Source organism: Epinephelus fuscoguttatus, linkage group LG4 (assembly GCF_011397635.1).
Source record: "Epinephelus fuscoguttatus linkage group LG4, E.fuscoguttatus.final_Chr_v1".
Lineage (NCBI taxonomy): Eukaryota > Metazoa > Chordata > Actinopteri > Perciformes > Serranidae > Epinephelus > Epinephelus fuscoguttatus.
The window spans coordinates 94,905-118,665 of record NC_064755.1 but is presented as its reverse complement, the minus strand read 5'-3'; the positions used below and the strand labels follow the sequence as shown (position 1 = coordinate 118,665).

At 41.7% G+C, this 23,761-nt stretch overlaps 1 protein-coding gene across 7 annotated transcripts in view; it reads left to right on the top strand.

Annotated features, from left to right (window-relative positions):
- LOC125887522 (cytosolic carboxypeptidase 4) overlaps positions 1–23,761 on the top strand; it is a 668,935-nt gene that overhangs the window by 579,141 nt on the left and 66,033 nt on the right. For all 7 annotated transcript variants that reach the window (XM_049574398.1, XM_049574403.1, XM_049574402.1 and 4 more), the window contains one exon: positions 12,915–13,069. In XM_049574398.1, the coding sequence (XP_049430355.1) occupies positions 12,915–13,069 (155 nt within the window). The remainder of the gene's footprint in view (positions 1–12,914; positions 13,070–23,761) is intronic.

Here is a 23,761-nt window from a genome sequence, read left to right as displayed (position 1 = left end):
CGGAAAGCTGGTATCAACTTTGATGCCATGCCTCCAAGTCAGCCGGGAGAAAACAGCATTTACCATGGCGCCTGAGCCAAGAAACGCTGGCAGGCAAAACAAACAAAGCACAAAAAACAGACCCCAACCCACCTAAACACAAAACTACACCAACAAACAACTAAAGTCAACTTATCAACACAAACTTCAACTATATTACAACAAAAAACACGAGTCAAAAAGACAGAAGAGATAGAAAAACACAACCTTGATCACACTCACTCCTTCCACTCAAAGAGAGAGAGAGAAAGAGAGACAAGATAGACAGACAGAGAGACAGAGACAGACAAGATAGACAGAGATTTTTGATTTTTAACCCAACCTTTATTTAAACTAAATCACTTGGACAATGATCATTACAAAAACATACTATATCGAAGCCATGACAATATTTACATCAGCACATGACCAAAGGTTAAAAGTCCATTCTGTACAGAGCACAGCGCCTCCTCATGACACCAAATTTGTTCAGAACTGTCCAGAACTTTTCATCTTCAAGGTCTTGGGATGGGACAGACCAAGGTTTGAAGTCAATTGGATGAAATCTCTCGGACTAGTTCATTAATTTAGGACACCTGGAAATGGCCAAAAATGCACCAAAATTGCACAGTAAATTCAAAATGGCCGACTTCCTGTTGGGTTTGGAGCACGCCTCCAAGAGGCTTTTTTGTACATCTCTGAGCGTTACATAAGCCTGCCGAGTTTCATACATGTACAGTACAGGCCAAAAGTTTGGACACACCTTCTCATTCAATGCGTTTTCTTTATTTTCATGACTATTTACATTGTAGATTCTCACTGAAGGCATCAAAACTATGAATGAACACATGTGGAGTTATGTACTTAACAAAAAAAGGTGAAATAACTGAAAACATGTTTTATATTCTAGTTTCTTCAAAATAGCCACCCTTTGCTCTGATTACTGCTTTGCACACTCTTGGCATTCTCTCAATGAGCTTCAAGAGGTAGTCACCTGAAATGGTTTTCCAACAGTCTTGAAGGAGTTCCCAGAGGTGTTTAGCACTTGTTGGCCCCTTTGCCTTCACTCTGCGGTCCAGCTCACCCCAAACCATCTCGATTGGGTTCAGGTCCGGTGACTGTGGAGGCCAGGTCATCTGCCGCAGCACTCCGTCACTCTCCTTCTTGGTCAAATAGCCCTTAAATAGCCTGGAGGTGTGTTTGGGGTCATTGTCCTGTTGAAAAATAAATGATCGTCCAACTAAACGCAAACCGGATGGGATGGCATGTCGCTGCAGGATGCTGTGGTAGCCATGCTGGTTCAGTGTGCCTTCAATTTTGAATAAATCCCCAACAGTGTCACCAGCAAAACACCCCCACACCATCACACCTCCTCCTCCATGCTTCACAGTGGGAACCAGGTGTGACACTCAGCTAAGCTCTAAAATTACACACAGGCAAACTTCAATGACGAAGCAAACAGTCAGTGTGGGTCAAAATGCCGTAACAGGCTGTTTTATTATGGTGGAGGGTCGCTAACATCAATTTAAAAAAGGTTAAAAAAGTCAAATATTTCGCTGCAGGTGGTGGTGGCACATCGGTCAGCAGGCTGGTGCACTGGCAGTATACTATATGTGAACAAAACAAGAAATAATTAAATGCCAAAACTAGAAAACAAAATAAACCCTCTTTACCCCAACAGAAACACACCCAAATTAATACCAGTGCCACAGCAAACCTTAAAGGATAACACCACAAATCGACAGGTGAACTCCCACTGCACCAGCTGCTCCTGTGACCAAAGGCCAACACCAGCTGCAGCACTACAACAAAAAAACAGAGTTATAAGTTAGCCATGTACTCCAAATACTAAAAACAAAATCCAAATATAATAGTAGGCCGTAAACGGCAATCAGCACTTTCCCTGTAAATTTAACAGAGCACGTGTTAAATCTCAGGCTACAGACATGCAAACAATGCTTGATAGTAAGGAGGCATTCTCATACCTTGCTCCTGGCACTACTGTAGGACTGTTAGGACCCTTTACAAAAAAAAGAATAAATTATTGGCAGACCCACATATTTACACAGTTTCTATATTTACATACTATATACAAATAAAATACCTCAGGGTGCATTTTGCACCCCTACATTACCTTTAAAAACAAATAATCTCAGAACAGGATTTGTTTGGCTTACCAAAGGAGCATGTGCACCGGAATGATTTCAGGAGCATGAGTGAGGCTTACACACCTGTGCTTCATGGGCCTCTTAACAACTGCAGTGCTCTCCTCCTGATTAGCCAATTGTGCCTGACTCTCTCTATCCCCCTGCTACACAGGCATGTGGAATCCATCCGTTCACCTTTTCTGCGTCTCACAAAGACACGGCGGTTGGAACCAAAGATCTCAAATTTGGACTCATCAGACCAAAGCACAGATTTCCACTGGTCTAATGTCCATTCCTTGTGTTTCTTGGCCCAAACAAATCTCTTCTGCTTGTTGCCTCTCCTTAGCAGTGGTTTCCTAGCAGCTATTTGACCATGAAGGCCTGATTCGCGCAGTCTCCTCTTAACAGTTGTTCTAGAGATGGGTCTGCTGCTAGAACTCTGTGTGGCATTTATCTGGTCTCTGATCTGAGCTGCTGTTAACTTGAGATTTCTGAGGCTGGTGACTCGGATGAACTTATCCTCAGAAGCAGAGGCGACTCTTGGTCTTCCTTTCCTGGGTCGGTCCTCATGTGTGCCAGTTTCGTTGTAGCGCTTGATGGTTTTTGCGACTCCACTTGGGGACACATTTAAAGTTTTTGCAATTTTCCGGACTGACTGACCTTCATTTCTTAAAGTAATGATGGCCACTCGTTTTTCTTTAGTTAGCTGATTGGTTCTTGCCATAATATGAATTTTAACAGTTGTCTAATAGGGCTGTCGGCTGTGTATTAACCTGACTTCTGCACAACACAACTGATGGTCCCAACCCCATTGATAAAGCAAGAAATTCCGCTAAGGCACACCTGTGAAGTGTAAACCATTTCAGGTGACTACCTCTTGAAGCTCATCGAGAGAATGTCAAGAGTGTGCAAAGCAGTAATCAGAGCAAAGGGTGGCTATTTTAAAGAAACTACAATATAAAACATGTTTTCAGTTGTTTCACCTTATTTTGTTAAGTACATAACTCCACATGTGTTCATTCATAGTTTTGATGCCTTCAGTGAGAATCTACAATGTAAATAGTCATGAAAATAAAGAAAACGCATTGAATGAGAAGGTGTGTCCAAACTTTTGGCCTGTACTGTAGGTTAAACTGGCTTCAGGGGCTGTTTCCTCAAACTTTTGTAGGGGGCGCTAATGAGCAATTTTTCGGAACCCGCGCACGAGACCCTTAAAATATCAAATTTTTCACCAGTTCTGAGATGTGTGCAAAGTTTCATGAGTTTTCGGGTATGTTAAGCCTCCCAAAAAGGCAATTCATTTGGAGAAGAATAATAATTAAAGCTGCAAGCAGTTCATTTCTGTCAAAGCTAGATATCGCATGCAGGAGTGACTCTGCATATCCTTGACACAGTGCTGGAATAACATATTTCATATTTTGTATCACTTCCTCTTTCCACTAGAGGGAGTTGGAGAGCACAGTAATTATACATTGTGTTTTTATACATCAAATATACACCATACAGCATTTAACTTTAAGATAAATCAAAAGATAAGTGTTTGAGACCTACTTCCTGTCACCACTAGGTAGCACTATGAGTATCAGGAAATATGGTCATATAAATGTTTTCAGGGCAGGACTAATATGAATCATGTGAAGTTTGATGGAGATCCGAACATTTACAGCAAAAATATAGCAATTTCCTGTTTCATGGTGAGACATCAAAATTAAACCCTCTGCAGCACGCATAGACACTAATGATATGTCATGTTTGTGTACATCAAATACACACCACAGCACTGAAATTTCAGGTGAATCCAAAGATAAGTGTCTGGTAAGAAGTACTTCCTTTCACCACTATGTGGAGCTATGACTATCACGGAATATTGTCATATAAATGTGTTCAGGGTGGGACAAATATGAATCATGTCAAGTTTGATGGACAACGGACCATTTCCTCCAAATTTATAACAATTTACTGTTTCATGGCGAGACATCAAAATTAAACCCTCTGCAGCACATGTAGACACTAATGATATGTCATGTTTGTGAACATCAAATATAGACCACAGCATTGGAATTTCAGGTTAATCCAAAGATAAGTGTCTGATAAGAAGTACTTCCTTTCAACACTAGGTGGCGCTATGATTATCAAGCAATATGGTAATGAAAATGTTTTGAGGGCAGGACTAATATGAATCGTGAAGTTTGGTGGAGATTGGACCATTTATGCCAGAGCTACAGCAATTTCGTTGTTCATGGCGAGACCTCAAGATTCAACGCTCAGCAGCAGGCGCGCCATTCAACATTGGGAAAATCCTGTGATAACTTTTGATCACAGTGTAGTCACGCTTACATACACCAAGTTTGGAGCCAATCTGATTAAATCTGTAGGACAAGTTCGTTAATTTACGAGCCCTGGAAATGGCCAAAAATGCAACAAAATTGCACAGAAAATTCAAAATGGCAGACTTCCTGTTGGGTTTCGAGCATGGCTCCAAGAGGCTTTTTTGAACGTGATTGAGTGTTACAGGTGCCTACCAAGTTTCATACATGCAGGTCTAAGCAGCTTTGGGAGCTGCTTAATTGAAATATTCTAGGGGGCGCTGTTGAGCCATCTTGGTGCATCAAAACACAAAAATCACATCAGACAACAGGACTTGCGACCTGTGATGAGTATGCCACGTTTGGTGAGTTTTCAAGCATCCCTTGTCCCTTCAAAACAACATCGTGTTGAATGGCAAACAAGGTGGCGCCACGGTGACAGCGTTTGATGAAAACTCAAAAGCTTCATTTTTAAGCACCATCAAGGTCTAGGGACTTAGACCACCAAGTTTGAGGTGGGTCTGATTAACCTGCTAGAAGAGGGACATCAACAAATGTATAAAGTAACTTTCTGTTGCCAGTAGGTGGCGCTATGGCGGTGATTCAAAATTCCTCTGTAGGAGGATTGTTCCTCTGTGGACAGACCAAGGTTTGAAGTCGATCGGATGAGTCGATCGGGCCCTAGTAAACAGCATGATTACAATAGGGTCCTCACGGACGACTTCGTCGTCGCTCAGGCCCTAATAATAATAATAAACAGCGCGATTTCAATAGGGTCCTCAGACGACTTCGTCATCACTCGGGCCCTAATAATAATAATAAACAGCACAATTTCAATAAGGTCCTCGGACGACTTTGTCGTCGCTCGGGCCCTAATAATAGTAATAATAATAATAATAATAATAAATAATAATAATAATAATAATAAACAACGCGATTACGACAGGGTCCTCATGGACGACAAAGTCGTCGCTGGGGCCCTAATAAATAATAATAATAAATATCGCGATTACAATAGGGTCCTCACGGACGACGAAGTCGTTACTCGGGCCCTCATAATAAACAGCGCAATTACAATAGGTTCCTCGGACGACAAAGTCGTCACTCAGTCCCTAATAATAATAATAATAAATAATAATAATAAACAGCGCGATTACAATAGGGTCCTCACGGACGACTTCGTCGTTGCTCCCCCATGTAACTGCAGGGGCCTGAGGCACACGGGGGCTGTGGCGCGAAGCGAGAAGGGAGAAAAAACGTGGCAGGTGTGAAAAAAACGCAATGTTTTGTTCATTCACCAGGGGCACTGTGGGTGTAACTAAATGTGTGCAGGTGTGTCCAGGGGCAGACCCTCATCACACGTGAAGTTTAGAGCAAATCGGACAATGTCAATGTATAATAGGGCATTTCCTGTTTCCACAAGGGAGCGGCATGAGCAAGATTGCCTACGAGCATATGGAGGCGTTGAGGGCGGGGCTCTTATCATGTACAGAAATTTTGAAGCAGTTTGGATGAAGTATGTGGCAGCACCATAGCAGCCTTGCCCTTTGACCTACAGACATGCAGAGCATAACTTTTGATCAACATGGTCTCTGGATGATCTGTAAAAATTTTTTAGGTTGATTGGATGAACTCACTAGAACTAATTTGTTTAAATACAACATGTGTAAATCATGCCAACATGACAAGTCAAAATCAAAATGGCCGACTTCCTGTTTGGAGTAGACCATTGGTGCCAGAGACTTTTATGTGCGTCTGGACAACATACACATGTGTACCAATTTTCATCTTCCTACTCCAAAAAAAACCCTATGGGGAGGGGTTTTTGAAAATTTGAAGGGGGCACTATAGAGGCATTTTGTCCCCCCCATGGGCGACGAACCTATCAGATGCAAGAGCTCGCCATTCTTGACCTGTGTATCAATTTTCATGAGGAGATGAGGTCGCTGAAGCCATCAAAATGCCAAACGTATTTGGTGGCGAGGGATTGATAGTCGCCACGCCGCCACGTGGACACCATTAGACGTAGCTTCACAGTGTTCATAAGGTAGCTTCACCAACTTGTTCTGCATGCATTAGAAGTGGAATGAAGTTGATGCGGTCAAGTTTGTGTCATCAGTACATGTTAAAGCAAATACTAGTCACTTCCTGTTACCACCGGGGGGCGCTATGAGTAAGGTGGGATATTAACATATCGGGACGTTTGGGGCGGAGCCATCATTATGTCCAGCAAGTTTTAAGCTGCTGAGATCAAGTATGTGGGCGTGAGGTCCGTTCGAAATTTGATGGCGAGAAAACAAAAAGTCGCCAAAGTTTGTCACGCCCTCACAGCCATGCCCCTTGACATAGAGAAAAGCTTTTAATAACTTTTGATCAGCATGGACTCAGGGTGATCTGTACAAAATCTGTAGTTGATTGGACAAGATCTGTAGGAGGAGTTGGTTAAAATACACAATTGTGGAAATCAAAATGAAAAGTTTAAATCAAAATGGCGACTTCCTGTTTGGAGTAGACCATTGGTGTCAGAGACTTTTTTGTGCATCTGGGCAACATACACATATGTACCAATTTTCATCTTCCTTCTCCAAAAAAACCTCTATGGGGAGGGGTTTTTGAAAATTTTAAGGGGGCGCTATAGAGGCATTTTGTCCCCCCCATGGGCGATGCCCCTATCAGATGCAGGTGAGGTGATGAGGTGATGAGGCCACTGAAGCCATCAAGAAGCCAAACTTATTTGGTGGTGAGGGAGGCGCCATTGCGGCCACGCCCCTTGACATCGGCCATGGTCCCTAATAAACGTACCAGGAACAAGAGGGTCCTCGCCCTTCAGCCGAGGTCCCTAATAAACACACCAAAAACAAGAGGGACTTCGTCCTTCGGCCGAGGTTCCTAATAACAATAAACGCGGCAAAAACAAGAGGGTCCGTCCCTAACTAAAAGACACCTCCCCTGAATGACATGCTCTGTTCTTAATGACTTTGGAGTAAAAGCTTGCGAGAACAGGAAACCCACCCCAGCACCGACTGCAGTGCTTTGAGTTAAAATGACCTCCCCTTCCCATTCTCTTCGCCAGTCAGTCTCATTATTCCTGTCACTGTGTGTCTCTTGTAAAAACAAAACATTTGAGTTTAGCTGTTTCATATATGTTAAACCTTTTCCTAACTTCTCTGGCCCCATTGACATTCAAACTCCCAACTTTAAAAGTATTCATAAAAAGTGAGAGATTTAAAACAATACTAAAAACAGCCAATAAACTAATTAAAATGCAAATTTGTGCTTTTCCCATCATTTAACAAATTAGTTTTTTTAACTTTCAGGATCAGTTTCTTCAATCTGAACACTTCTTAATCTGTAAAATCAGAGTCAGCTTTGTTTCTGATATTACATCTGGTTGATGTAAAACGCCTCTTTATCAGGAAAATAATGCTCGAGTTTTACTCCTTTTATATTTTTTGTTTCTTGAAGAAAAGTTTTTAACATTTTTGTTGTATAAGCCCTATCTTCCTGGCTGACTGAGTGTGTGACAGATTACTGTCATCAGAGACGCAGTCCTCACTGTCACTGTCAACACCAGCTTCACCTACCTGTCTAACACCAGCTTCACCTACCTGCCCAACACCAGCTTCACCTGTCTTACCTGCTTCACTTACCTCACTTGCCTGCTCAACACCAGCTTCACCTACCTGCCGTACACCAGCTTCACCTACCTTTCCAAAACGAGCTTCACCAACCTGTCCAACACCAGCTTCACGAACCTGTCCAACACCAGCTTCACCTACCTGCCCAACACCAGCTTCACCTGCCTCCTCACCTTTGTTTCCATCTGTGTCATCTCTCCCACTCACCCCACCCACCCTCCGGTTTTTCAATATCATGAAAAGTTGTCTCCGGTGGGAAACAACGTGTTTGGGTAATGGAGATTTACATCCAGACAGGATTTTTTTAATTGGAGAAACGATTTTACCGTGTCTGGATAACTCCCTGCTGAAGAACTCATCACTTATGAACAGGGGGACGTTTCATGGGCCGCCGATTTCACCAAGGCATGCCTGACCACCTCTCCTATGGCGAGGGCAACCTCATCCACGGTGTGCGGAAACCTAGCACCCATCTTGATGCTGTGTCTCCGCGACAACCAGGAGAAATCACCACCGCCTACCACCATGGCGTGTGAGATGCCAAGACAAAAGCAGACAAAGCCTAGCTGGTAAAACACAGAAAACCCAACAAAACATTACTACACTGACAAATACATTAAAGAGAAAAAGGCAGAAAAGATAGAAAAAGATTGAAAAACTCAATCAAACCGCTCACACATGCTCACAACGCTCCACTCAGAGAGAGAGAGAGAGAGAGAGAGAGAGAGAGAGAGAGAGAGACAGACAGACAGACAGACAGACAGAGAGAAAGTGACCCCAATTCTTATCGTTACAAAGCTCTCCATAGTCAAGAGAAGAAGATAGAGAAGAGTCCCCTCAGCCAGCTGGTCCTGAGGCTCACCTCCTCTAACAACACAAGGCCTCAGCACAGCCCTCACACAATTAACTATTGGACATCTACCACAAAAACTCAAAGCAAACTTCAATGCTGTTTGGCTCTAAATAGACAGTATACGATGGCGAACTATCTGATCACCATGACTGATAGAAACGAAGAAGGACATTAACCATTTACAGACTCAGTGATCACAGCTTGGCCATAGAGACTGGTTGACACAGGCAGACCTGGCAGCCTAGAGATGACCGGCTGTGTCAACTCTGTCCACAGAGACAGGTGGAGACAGAACAACATTTCCTGTTAAAATGTAACACATAGGAAGAATTTAGAACCAAGTTCTTTTCAAAAATGAAACATAAACTCCAAGATTTTGATACCCTCTCTGATCAGGAGAAAATGCAACATCTACTTGGAGAAAACAGTGTCAGTGCCATAGAAGCAGCAAAATATGTCAGTGCATTTCACAGCCTGAGAGAGACACAACAACACAACAACACAGTCTCCTTATAACACTCTGCCTATTTAATGTAAAATGTATTTAATGTAAAATATTTAATGTATTTATATTAATAATTAATGGATTGTATTAATTGTATTGTAATTGAATTGTATGTCTGTATGTACGTTCTGCTTTCAGCAACAACGGTTCATACCATTCATGCCAATAAAGCTAATTTGAATTTGAATTTGAATTTGAGAGAGAGAGAGAGAGACAGGCAGACAGAGAGAGAGAGAGAGAGAGAGAGACAGACAGACAGACAGACAGACAGACAAAGGCAAGTGCGGAGATCAAAGAGCTGTTTGACCTACAACACAAAATGGCTGACAACAGAGGCTGAATCAAAGCTAGCTTCAGATCGAGGGAGGTCTTGTCTGACCGTGTGATCAGGACAAAGACAAAGGAAAAGAAGTGGGACTTTGAGTTGCCTCTTTAGGTGTAGCTATGTTGACAGCCTATTTGTAAATGAGTCTATGTGAATGTGATATGTGTTGCAAATGGTCTGGATCAATGCAGAGGATGTTTAGCTGCATGCAAGGCGTTTCTGTGAACAGCATTAGCAAACTAAACACTTAGCTTTGGCGAAGCCAGCTAACCAATAACCTAATTGCAAACAATCACAACAATGACTCGGTAAACAGCATTAAATCACATTCAAAACAAATTAAACAGTCTTGCTTAGCCTGTACAGCTGTGATAAAACTATGCCCAGTTGTTACATTACTGATCCTTGAATGGATGGAAGAAAGAGTCACTTTGTAATGTGCTGCTCTTGTTAGCCGGCAGGAGAGGCTGGAAAGAGCTGTGGTTCCAAATGCAGTCTTTGTTGTGTCCTTGTTCCAAAGCTGCAGATCCGAGGAAGCTGGTTGCTCTGGGTCTTTGCAGAGTTAGACACTGGCGTGCTAACTCAATTTGGTTCTCCTTGTCACTGGAAAGCTAGTTGCAAACCTTGTGTTTGCAAATCTAACTTCTCTGGTTCAGGTTTGCCTCTGTCTTGAGTATTGCAAGTCGTGGTCCAGGAGGAAGAGAGTCTGTGAGCAATTGCCCTCCCTTTAGTGGTTTGGAGCAATGGTCAGAGACCAAGAGAAAGAGAGATCTGTCTGGGCGGGCTAAAGGCCCAGGAGCCAGAGGTGCTATGAGCTGGTCGACAGCTCACAAGCAAGACAGTGTCTGTCTGAAGGGAGCAGACCTTCTACAGTGGCCTGGTGACATCACAGAGTCACGTCACTGTAAAAGTCTTTTCAAATCAAGTTTGACAACTGGTCTCACTGAGGTGAGAAATGGCTCTCTTTGTCTGAAGAACAAAAAGCATGCAGAGAAGAAAAGTCTTCACATGTCCAGTTTAGATTTTAACAAATGACAAATCATCTTTGGTCCCATGAATCCCAACACTATTATATTGACATTAGACATGACATACCAGAATTTATCGTATGTCGTTTATCATTTTACATGTCTACATTTCACATTCAGGATCGTGTGGTTTTAGATGACCCTGATAAGGCACATATGATTTTTCATATGTTAAAACAAAAGTTTTACATATAATGTCACATGTGAAACACCATTTCAGGCACATGTAGTTTCCAGACATTTCACATATGACCCAGATTTACATGTGGGGTTTTTTTGGTTGTAGTTTTACAGCTGTAGGCATACTGCATACATGTTTCATGTAGTCCTTCAGAAAAACGTATTAGATCACTTTAATAACAGAGACAGAATCAATAACACATTTCATATTAAGGCTGCTTGTTATTGTGTACTTTTTGTACACAAGACAAGAATAGTATGTGAATATAAAACAAAAACTAAAAAAGTGCACTCAACAGGGTACAGAGCTCTGTCAGAATGCTGCCCGTGCTGATCACATCCACTGATTTTTGAAGGAGCTGCAGCATGTTGCACACAGAGTTCTCCTACTAACAGACACTGTACGTTAAATATAGATACTATGTAATTACAAAGGTTGAATGTATTTTATGTAATTGAAACACAGCACACGTAACAACAACACATAACTAAACTTTCAGTGGTGTTAACTGTGTAGGCCAATCGGTGTTTGCTGACGTGCTGCGTGAGGAAATGCACATCACATGAACATTCTGATCGTTCCTCATTCGAGAGCTGACTACATGTTAGCAGACACTGTCAGCCAGAAATTCTGGTCCCCAGGCCCTTTTGAGACTTCGGTGCTGTTTTTTGCTTTGCTGTTTAAGGAGGATTTTTTTTAACCTAAGGAGGGAATATTTGAACCATTTAACACTGGGTCATCTGCATCTGGGCTGTTATAGTGTTTTCATGCAAGGGTTTTACTAGCCAGACAGTTACCCTGAGCCCACAGGCTTTACATAGTGATTTTGTTAATGATGTATTTCACTGAGACCGATATAAAATATATATAATATAACCTCTTCCCCCATATATAAACACGTTTGGTTATTATCAAAAACACATTTATTTTTTTATCTAAGAGGCAACTGTTTATGATTATTGGGATTAAGAGGCAGGTTCTCTATTCATGCTGCATATATAAAGCTTTCCTGCTCTTCAACAGCCATTTATTTTTTTCTCACACAGTCATGCACATACTGTAGATGTAGGTTTTTATTGATATAAGATAAGATTTACTCAAGACAAGACAAGACAAGACAAGATAAGATAAGATAAACTTTATTGTCCCAAGTGGAAAATTTATTTTGGGCACATAGTGCGACATAACTGCATAGCAGTTACAACCATCATATACAAACAAGACACAAAGTAGACAACCATGTAGTATGCACGGCCAGATTTGAATAACATAATAGTGCAATTAGGACTACTGGATGAAAAAAATACATCAACTTTATCATGTCAGGTAAGGCTAAAAGAATAAAAGCTCCTTAAGGTTGCCCTAGCCCAGGAGGTAATCATAAAAAGTGCAATAAAAAACCTTTTGTATAAATAGTGCAAATAAAATACAGTAGTACAAATTAAACTGTCGCAAATAAAAACTAAAGTGCCTGTAGGAACGTTTTTAGAAGAAGCCTCACTAGAAAAAGTGCACTTAAAACACACAATCAGCAACACGTAAACTTAGCATGAATTATTTCAAAAACATGTCACTGCCAGTTAAGAAGAAATCTGTTCATTCTGTTCATACGATTGGTTCTTGCATTAGGCCCAATGTTTCCACCCTCCACCCGAACAAACTAAAGAGAAACAAAAACAAAGTGTGTAAGTGTGTGTGTTCAGGCAGAAACACAGCATGTGTGTCAGCTGTGAAGATCAATCCATTTGTTTAGTTAGCATGAATGCAATCTTGGACTTAAATTGTGTGTGTGTGTGTGTGTGTGTGTGTGTGTGTGTGTGTGTGCGTGCGTGCGTGTGTGCGTGTGTGTGTGTGCCTGCGTACGCGGGTGGGTGCATGTGTGTGTGTGGGTGGTTGGGTGTGTGTATGTGCAGGGCCTGCAGACAGGAACCAAGGAGCTGCAGGAGACTGGCATGAAGTTTTGCCACAGTCTACTGTCTGTGACCAAAGACATGAATATTCTTTACAGCCGAAGACTCATCAACCACATTGACCTGGACCGCAGCACCCTGGACCACAATTCTTACAAGTAAGACGTCCTGAACACATCCTAACACATCCTGACAAGGCCTGTGACATTGCAATTTCTGTCAAAATGGGGTATACAAATGAGGGCAATCCTCTTACGTGAGGACATTGTCCTGCTGGTTAGGACTTAAGTTTTGGTTTACAATTAGAATTAGTATTTGATAAGATGAACATTTAAAGTAAGGCTTACATGATATTGACAATGCTTGCCAAATGTTCAGATGTAGCGTTGTAATACATTACCAATGTGTATGCAAAATCAATCAATCACACCCGATTGGAAGAAATATGTTTTTCTGTACATCTCTTGCTGTCTACAGGTAGGCATTGTGTCAGTGATTCTGAAGTTCAAATGGTATAATGTTATCTGGTTTAAAAAGCTACACAATGAATGAGAGGTCCCGTGTGTGGGAGCTCCCATCGTGCCGGTGTCCAGCAGCGGTGCTCCTTGCCAGTATACCCAGAAGCTTCCTCCCCGTCCACTTTTTCCTCCTGCTACTGCCATCTTTGGAGATTCCATAATAAGAAATATCAGGTTTTTTAATGCAGTAACACACTGCTTTCCTGGAGCTACTGTAGCCGTCCTGTTACAGAAGCTTCCAGGTCTGTTTCTGCCCCCCCCCCCATCAAACGAGTGGTTATCTATGTCGAAACAATTGATACAGCTTACAAACTGTCAGTGTTCATCTCTGGTCCGATTCCCACACTTGGCCATGGGTGAGAGAGCTTCAGCAGGATCCTTAGCCTACGCACTTATCTCCTGTCGGCCTGCAGGGCTCCCAACGTAGGCTTCATTGACAACTTTAATTTGTTTTTGGGATGACATTCCTTTTTTAAGCTGGACGGGCTCCATCCTAATATACTGGGCAGCCGCATGTTCACAGCTAATTTACAGCATGTTGTGCAATCCTGTTCACACCCCCCCCCCTTCTTCTGTGGTGCCGACTCAGAGTACTGTCCACAGTGAGAACTCCCCCTACAGGCACCATCGGGCACCAACTCCCTCTACTACTATTCTCCCCATTCAAACTATTGTGACTGATAGGCCTCCCTATGTGTGTGGCAGTTTTAAGGCTGTGAATAATACTGACCTCCTTCACACTGCACCTGTCACCTGGTGGTGCCTACAATCACTACCTCGAGCCTCTACCTTCGGCAGAGCTGGATCTGACATCATCAGATTTGGATTAATAAACGCCAGATCCATGGCAAACAAATCATTTGTTTTGAATGATTTCTTTGTATCCAATAACCTGGACTGCATGCTCATCTCTGAAACCTGGCAGTAAGCCGATGACTTTGCCTCTCTAAACAAACCATGTCTGCCAGATTGCACTTATTCCTGTGCCCCTAGATCCACAGGCCGTGGAGGAGGCTTAGCTATGGTCTATCGAGACTGTTTTTACTTTAGCTGGCTAAACTCTGGATCTCACTCGTCCTTTGAAGTCCTAATGAATAAAATTAGCCACACAAACCCCTTTCACTGCGTTCTAATTTACCGCCCCCCAGGCAGAAACAGCTCGTTCCTAGCTGAGTTTGGTAACTTTCTGGCATCCATCATCTGCTTGGACAGAATTCTCATGATAGGGGATTTCACATTCATGTAAACAAGAGCTCAGACAATTTTGCAGTTGACTTTCTTAACATTGCTGAATCATTTCTCTTCACCCAACATGTCTCTGGTCCCACTCACAGCAAGGACAACACATTAGATCTTGTTTTCACGATTGGGTTAAATGTCAACGATGTGTGTACCGAGGAGTTGCTGGTCACAAAGGCGTTATGTTTAACTTATCATTTGATAACGATTTTGTACCGGTGAAGCTAACCAAATGCTCTCGCATTGTTAACAGTTCAGCTGTAGAAAGTTACACTGCTAATTTCAATAGCAATGTTCTGGTGTCCCGCGATGATGACGTAGATTGTTTGGTTCATGTTTTCAACATGCACTGCACAGCCATTTTAGATGACGTAGCTCCCCTAGTAACTCGCACTGTCTGTCCTGTAAATTCCTCCCCCTGGTTTAATGATGACATCCGTGGACTTAGACGCATATGCCGCAAAACAGAGAACTATGGAAATCCACCAACCTCCCAAGTCCACTGTATTCACCTCAAAGAGGTGATAGGTGATCTTAAGGACATGATTAAAGTCCCAGACATACTCGGGCGGAACGTACGAGGAGCGGACTCCGTGGAGGTCCACCCAGTCTAAAAGCAGATGTCCGCAAGCCCTGTGTGCGCAAAGCTCAGATTTTATGACCGTGTGGACTCCACTCCACGCACCAGTGTCACACAAAAGACTGCTCAGCATGTATTTTTAACACTGACATCCGATAAATGTGACACCGATCTGCATTTTGTATTTGCCGCCATCGCGTGGTGGAACAGAGCGGGAGCGTCTGATGATGTGTGCCCAACTAGATCGTCTAACTTTTCACTATTCATTCTGAAGTATTGAAAGTGTTTATGTCAAGACTTCTCATGTCCCTCACCAACATGGCAAACTCCCCTTCCTGGTCTCTTGTGGCATTTAGTGGCCGTACATACCACCGTCTATTCAGTTTATTTGCTTGAAGAGCCAGCAGGCAGAGCAGCTCCTCTTCCTCGTCGTCAGGGCCGGCCCAAGCCTCCACGGGGCCCCAAGCAAAACTTGATTTTGGGGCCCTCTATTACTGCTAATAATACTGATTACTGATCATTCACACACCCACTGTGAGTTATTTCATGTTCTATTCTGTCATCACTTGTAAAACTAGATGTGAGAACTTTCTGTTGTAGTTAGATTGTAATCCACAGTGAAAGCAGACAACAGATTTGCAAACTTGCTGAAAAATCTCTCAATTAATATTTGGCAAAGTCAGCAACTCCCCCTACTGTCCACATAGAGAATCAATACATAAAACCTCAAAGAGCAGCCCAGCATGTTTTACCCATTTATGGTTTTTAATCTGAAATGGTAGCAAATTCGGCTACAAGAGCAGCTGGGGGTTGATTTACACTTAATATTCAAAGTAATATAGTACTAAGTGGGATACCAAATGTCATCTAGGCCGACTAAAAGTAACAAAATAAACCAATCATTTACTGTAAACATAATCTGCTTAATTATTTTTTGTTTCAAATAAACTGCAACACAGAGGAGACAGTGGGCACAGTGGATGGAGCAAAGAATGGAGATGGACTTAAGATGAAAAACAACAACAAAAGCTAGTCATGTTAGATATCATATTATACTTGAAAATTAGGCTGCTTATTTTCTAAGTAAAATAGTACAGCTATAGCTTGTAATAAGAAAACAATCTGCCAGTGGAACAACTGAAAATTGCTTGAGAAGTTTTGAAATAATATGCATTTGTCTAAAAACATGTCCCTTTTCATATGATTATGTCTTATATTAAAAATGATTCATCTTAGAATGTTCTGCATTACACTGAGCAATTACAAAGGCTGTTTTGTTGTTAACTTACCAGGTAGGACTGAGGTTGCAGCAGACACAGAGGGGACAATGGGCACAGTGGATGGGTCAGAGGATGGAGATGGACCTAAGATGAAAAACATGTCCCTTGTCATATGATTATATATTACTATATCTTAATGAGATAATTTGACTAGAAATTAAATATATATGGTGACAGTTTTTCCCTCACCTGATTCATTAGCCTTGGCTGAGCCTGAGGAGGTGGACTGCCCTTGGGCTGAGTCATTGCCTCCTCCAAAATACTTTAACTTATGAGCATATTAAGGAGTTGAGCAATTTGTTTATTTACTCACATAAATGACTATGCTCTGCAGCAAACAACATATCTCAAACCATAAGTTAACTAAGTTAATTCATTAATGCAAAAACATATTGCTAGCAAACTGCATCTGTAATTAATGTTAGTTGTTATTAAACATTTGCTATCAAACGTTGTTTTGATGCCAAAAAACGACCCAGAATATATACACTGAGAATCAACTTATTCAAAGTATTACACAAACACAAAAATGTTAGCTTGAATAGTTAGCTATATAACCTACCAGTTAAAAGAGAAGTTTCTCTAGTTTTGAAGTGACGTTAGCTAGCTAATTTGCTATTATAGGCTAACGTAGTTGGAACAAAATATCAACAATAATTACGGACTTTCCTAATTTGAGGAAACTTTTCAAAATCTCCTTGACACCAAACGTTACATTACCAAGACATGCAAACATAGTGATAATAATAATAATAATAATAATAATAATAATAATAAATTTTATTTGAAGGCGCCTTTCTTGGCACTCAAGGACACCGTACAGATACACAAAATGACATTAAGAAGACATTAAAAAGAAACAACAATTTTAAAAAACAAAACAAAAAAAACAATAGAAAGTGACAGAGCAATTGGCAACAGATGGAATAGTTAGTTTTAAACAGATGTGTTTTGAGTTGTGATTTGAAATGGGGGAGTGAATCGATGTTTCTGAGTTGGGGTGGTAATGAATTCCAGAGACGGGGAGCAGAGTGGCTGAATGCTCTGCTCCCCATGGTGGTACCTTTATCTTGTCGTTTTTTCTCCTCTTCCTCTTTCTTCCTTTTTCTTTTTTCTGGCCCTGAAGGGTATGTCCTTTGTTGCGACATTATTAGGCCTTCCACCTGCTCCTAGCTCCTGGGATGCACAGTGCGCACTGCACGGCTGGATGCACACCTTACTTGTGGAACTCTGACATTTAGAGCAGAGAGACAGTAGGAAACTACACTCTGTTAACAAAATATTGTCTTTTTGTACAACAGCGTACATTTGATAATATATGAATCATCATCACTCACACATGGAAAAAAAATAAATTTTTTTTTCTTCTTTTTTTTTTTAAGTTAATTGCTTTTGGGGGCCCCCTAGTGGTCATGGGGCCTTAAGGAGGTGCTTTCTTTGCTTATGCCTTGGGCCGGCTCTGCTCGTCGTCAGTGTAGGATGCCATGACAGAAGAGTGTAAACAACGCGCAAGAATTGTGGATAATGTAGTGTTTCACGGACATTTTTACAGGAAACTACAATGCAGAAGTGCGCTCGACTATGGAAGCCCGAATGACTGCGGACATTCCTCGCAGAGTCCACTCTGCTTATAGTACGCCTGAGTCTGTGAGCACCTTAAGAGTGCTAGAGCTGCTTACTTTAACAACCTCAATACATCTAGCAAACACAATCCCAAAGTGTTATTTAACACCATCAACACTATTGTCAGCCCCCCTCTTCCCTCTGTTCCTGTGTTTTCAAACGAAGATTGCAACCGTTTTCTTTTGTTTTTTGTAAATAAGGCTGCTGATGTTAGGGCAAGCATCACTCCCTCCCCCTCCATCTTTCTCATCAGTCCAGTCATCCAGTGATCATTGTGCAGCTTTTCGCCCATCTCCCTGACTGATCTGTTTGACATAGTGAGCACTATGAAGGCCTGCTCAAGCTCCCTAGACATCCTCCCTACCTGTATGTTCAAAGAAGTAATTCAATTCAATTCAATTCAATTTTATTTATACAGCCCAATATCACAAATCACAATTTGCCTCACAGGGCTTTACAGCATACGACATCCCTCTGTCCTTATGACCCTTGCAGCGGATAAGGAAAAATTCCCCCAAAAAAAACCTTTAACGGGGAAAAAAAACGGTAGAAACCTCAGGAAGAGCAACTGAGGAGGGATCCCTCTTCCAGGACGGACAGACGTGCAATAGATGTCGTACAGATCAGATCAGCATAACAAATTAACAGTAATCCACATGACACAATGAGACAGAGAGAGAGAGAGAGAGAGATGCAGGTAATGACAGTAGCTTACAACAACATTATTGAAAGTAATAATATTATAGTTATAGTTCTGGCTACTGTGGTACAATATGTTGAAAGCATGTATTAATATCTGGCAGTATACATGTGTGACAATAGTCGTGTATAATAACAGTAGAAGTATGACTAATGACTAATGATGGCAGCAGCAGCAGCAGGAGGCATCTGGCAGGACCACGGCAGCAGCACAACCACACACGTCACGCTGTCCAGGCACCGCTGCGATATGAGTTAATCTGAGAGACAGTGGAGCACAAAGGCTCCGGAGAAGAAGCCGAGTTAGTGACATCCAGAATGGCCGAGTTAGCAAGATGCAGTAATAGAATACCAGAGAGAGAGAGAGAGAGAGAGAGAAAGAGAGAAGAAGAAGAGAAGGTGCCCGGTGTATTATAGGGGGGTCCTCCGGCAGACTAGGCCTAAGTCAGCCTAACTAGGGGCTGGTACAGGGCAAGCCTGAGCCAGCTCTAACTATAAGCTTTATCAAAGAGGAAAGTCTTAAGTCTAGTCTTAAATGTGGAGACGGTGTCTGCCTCCCGGACCGTAACAGGAAGATGATTCCACAGGAGAGGAGCCTGATAGCTAAAGGCTCTGGCTCCTGATCTAATTAGCTCTGTAGGCCCTAGTATAGTCACCATCATCAACAAATCCTTAGTCTCTGGCTCTGTCCCTTCCTACTTCAAGCAGGCGGTCGTCCGGCCTCTCCTTAAAAAGCCTAATTTGGACTCCTCAATTCCGAAAAATTACAGACCCATCTCCAAGCTGCCTTTTGTCTCTAAGGTCTTAGAGAAAGTTGTGGCCAACCAGCTCACTAGCTATCTGTCAAATCACAACCTCACAGACAAATTTCAATCCGGCATCCGTAAAAGACACTCCACTGAAACCGCGCTCCTCAGAGTCTGAAATGACCTCATGAGGTCAGCTGATCATGGTAAATGTTCTGTCCTAGTCCTATTAGACCTCAGCACGGCGTTTGATACGATGGATCATGGCATCCTGATGGACAGACTCAGGGAGTGGGTGGGCATATCTGGAAGCGCTTTAAATTGGTGCACCTCATACCTTAGGGAGAGAAGCTTCTCTGTGGCTGTGGGCCCATTGTCCTCACGCCATTTTTCTTCGCCTTATATATGCTCCCTCTGGCCTCTCTCATCAGTAAATTCACAGGAATTTCCTACCACTGCTATGCAGATGACATCCAGATGCATTGTTCTTGTAAGCCCAATGAGTTGGACAAACTCACTTGCCTACAGAAGTGTCTCTCCGCCATGTCTTTATACGCTTTGCTTAACTAAAGACTGATGACTTTCTCCCTCATTTTGTGTTTAGATGGGCGGATACAATTTCAGAGTTTAAAAAAACTCCCTGCAGAACCAATAGTAAATCCGCAGGGCGGTCCTTCGGTGGCTCACTGAACTCTTGTGCTCGTAAGCATAGTCCGACTAGAAACACGTGTAGTGGTACAAAATGGCTCAAGTCGCTGTAAGTCCTTCATTTCCACAATCTTGTGGACTGAGCACACATTTGATAAAATGGAGTTAAATCTCTCATCATCCATTTTCAAGCTCTCTGTGTGTTTGTTGCCTTGCGGATGAGAAAAGGGGGAGCGCACATTTCCAGGAGGGTGTGTCCTTTTCAAAAATGCAAGAGGCGTTGCTTTGTTGCTGGCCGTTTTCACCGGTGTGTTAAACACACTTTAGAAAGGAGTGTCTCCAGACTATCAGAAGGCAGAGATCTCTGATTATCTGGTGGCGAGACTATTGAAATCTGGATGGGACTGGACTAAATGCTGCTAAATCAGAGCTCCTAATCATAGCCACTGGCAATATTGCCTCTCATGTGTCCACGCACTTGGGGTCCTTTACAGAAAATGTTCGCACCCACCTTAGAAATCTGGGTGTCTTATTTGACCAGTCTATGCATCTCGACAAGCATGTCACATCCCTCAACCGCAACTGCTTCTTTCACCTCAGAAATATTGCAAAACTTCGGTCCATCATATCCCACTCCGAATTGGAAATGTCTGTAAATGCCTTTATCTCATCAAGGCTTGATTACTGTAATTCACTGTTTACCTGCCTCAACAAATCATCTGTCAGCCAACTCCAACTAGTTCAAAACGCCACTGCTAGACTGCTCAGCAGGTGCAAGAAATCATGCAACATCACCCCCTTGCTGCTCTACACTGGCTCCCAGTCCAATTCAGAATTCATTTCAAGGTTATGTTATTTTCCCACAGAGCCCTCCACGGTCATGCCCCCTCCTACATATCTGATCTCATCCTCCCATATTCCGCCAGCAGATCACTATGACCAGCTGATCAGGAGCTTCTGGTGGTCCCCAGGACCAGACTAAAGACCAAAGGGGACCGAGCCTTTGGGGTAGTGGCCCCAAGGCTCTGGAATGTCCCCCCCCCTAGCCCTGTTCAGTCCCATCCGAGAGCACTTTTAAACAGACTCACCTCTACAGGCAGGCTTTCGCCTACCTATAGCCAACCACCCTCCTCTTCTTGTAGTATTGGTTGTCTTATTCTATGCTTTTACCTTGTTAATTTCTAAGTCCTTATTTGTATTCTATTGTATTGTTTATTGATGTAAAGCACTCTGTGCATTCGTGCTGTGAAGGGTGCTATATAAAGAAATTTTTACTTACCTGTATTTGTTGTTATAGCAAGGGTGCAAGCTGTGGAGCAGAGGAAGCACAACCTTGTAGTTTTTAGTATTTTTGGCCTCAGATTGTCAATGAAGAGTAAAACAGCTGTTTGCTTACCTCAGGGATGTACAATGTACCATGACTTCCAGCATCAGACACTGACAAAGAAAAGCCATCCTTTCACGTCAGCATAATATGCAGCCAGTGGCATCAGGGGAAAACACAGCCGGGCGACAACATAAATTAAGAGGGCAAAAGTCCAAGCAAGGGGGGTGGGGTGGTGGATGAGTCCAACAACGAAACCCTGTTCTTTTTTCCTAAACCCAACCATGTGCTTTTGTTGCTTAAAACCAACCACACATGTGTCGGCAAAACGTAACCACATGTGTTTGTTGTTGAAGGAAGAAAATGCACAGTGTTGCACCGACATAGTTAATTTATTTTGAAAGAGACTGTATGCAAACAGTACATTTCCTGTGAAAACGGAAGTGTATTTTGAAAATAGACAATGCATGTAACAGGCTGAGAGATGAGATAAGTTGAGATGCCATCCACCCAGGGTACCTTGTATGTCATATCTGGACGTGGAAAGTCCATGACCCAACGTAGATATGTGACAAGGTTGGAGTGAGAATGTGTTGACCAAAATACTAAACGACTAAATAACTACAGTTACAATAATTGCCCTGTGAGGCAAATTGTGATTTGTGATATTGGGCTTTATAGATAAAATTGAATGGTTGATTGATTGATTGATTGATTGATTGATTGATTGAATTTCAAATAAAGTAGCCACTGCTATATAATAAAGTTAAAGCACTACTATAAATAATTCAGTTAAAGCACTACTATAATTAATTAAACTTCTCTTATTATTAAGGTAAAGTATTGTTATAATGAAATAAATCAAAGCTGAACCACTGCCACTTTTATTCTGAAGCCCTGGCTCATCTTGAGATGGAGGTGTTTTTTTTTTTTAACTTTAAGCTTCTAGTTGTAATGTTTCTGTAGTCTATCCATGAACCAGACAAACAAGCTGCAACAGCAATGTGGTTTATTAACAAAGACCCCCACAGGCACAGTTATCTTGTTGACTGACTGACTGACTGACTGACTTGACTGACTGACTGACTGCCTAACATAAAGACTGATGTATTGACCAGCTATCCTGTAGCATCGTTGTTTTGTTTTGTTTTGTTTTGTTTTGTTTTTTTCCCTTGTTGTTTGACCAAGAAGCAGTGAAGAAAATGTGGGGTAATACTTTATATTAAGGTACACTAATAAGCGCTAATTAATGCTTAATAAGCACAAATTAACAGTTAATAAGCACTTATAAGATGGTATAAGATGCTTATTAACATTAATAAGACTAGACTAAGTGTTTATTACAGCATAACTGACTGAGTTATTATTGCTTATAGGAGCGTTATGAGCACTTAATAGGAACATTGGTAACAGTTTATGAACCTATACTAAATATTAATAAGATGTCTATTTACATTAATTATAATTTACAAGGGTTAATTATATAATAATAACCACGTTTATTATTGGTTTATAAGACACTATAAGACCTTATAAGATGAAATTAATAAGGTGTTTATTAACATTAATGAGACTATAAGAAGTTAATATAAATGCCATATTATGGTTAATAAATGCTTAATTATACACTTATTAATAGTAAATAATGATCCTTTGCAGCTAGCGGATCTAAAGTGGGAACAGTGTCGTGTAAAGGTTAATAAACTATTAATATGCACTTATTAACAACTCATAATGCGTCATTGCAGCTACTGGATCTAAAGTGGGAACAGCGTCTTGTTGACATTCATAAACTCTTTATTATGCACTCACTGAATTTAATAATTCTGTTGACCCTATGGGCCCGAATGACACATAGTGCATCCAAATTCACACCCGTTCTTCTCTGTGGATTTTCTCCACGACCGTGCATCATAGCAAGAAGCCACGCATATCACGTCAAACAGCGGAACTGTAGCTTTCCGACAATGCCAAGTACTTGTGGGTAATCCAATGTTTTCACAGCAAAAAAAATTGATAAAGTTACAATACACATGTATAATGACTCTATCATTTCTGGTGATATACTTAGCACTTTGGATGATAATTACGCTTTCAACGCTGAAGAACTTTTAAGCAATTTTAATTCTACATGCGCGGATATCCTTGATTCTGTTGCACCTTTTAAAATAAGGCGCGCGAAAGCACTCTCAG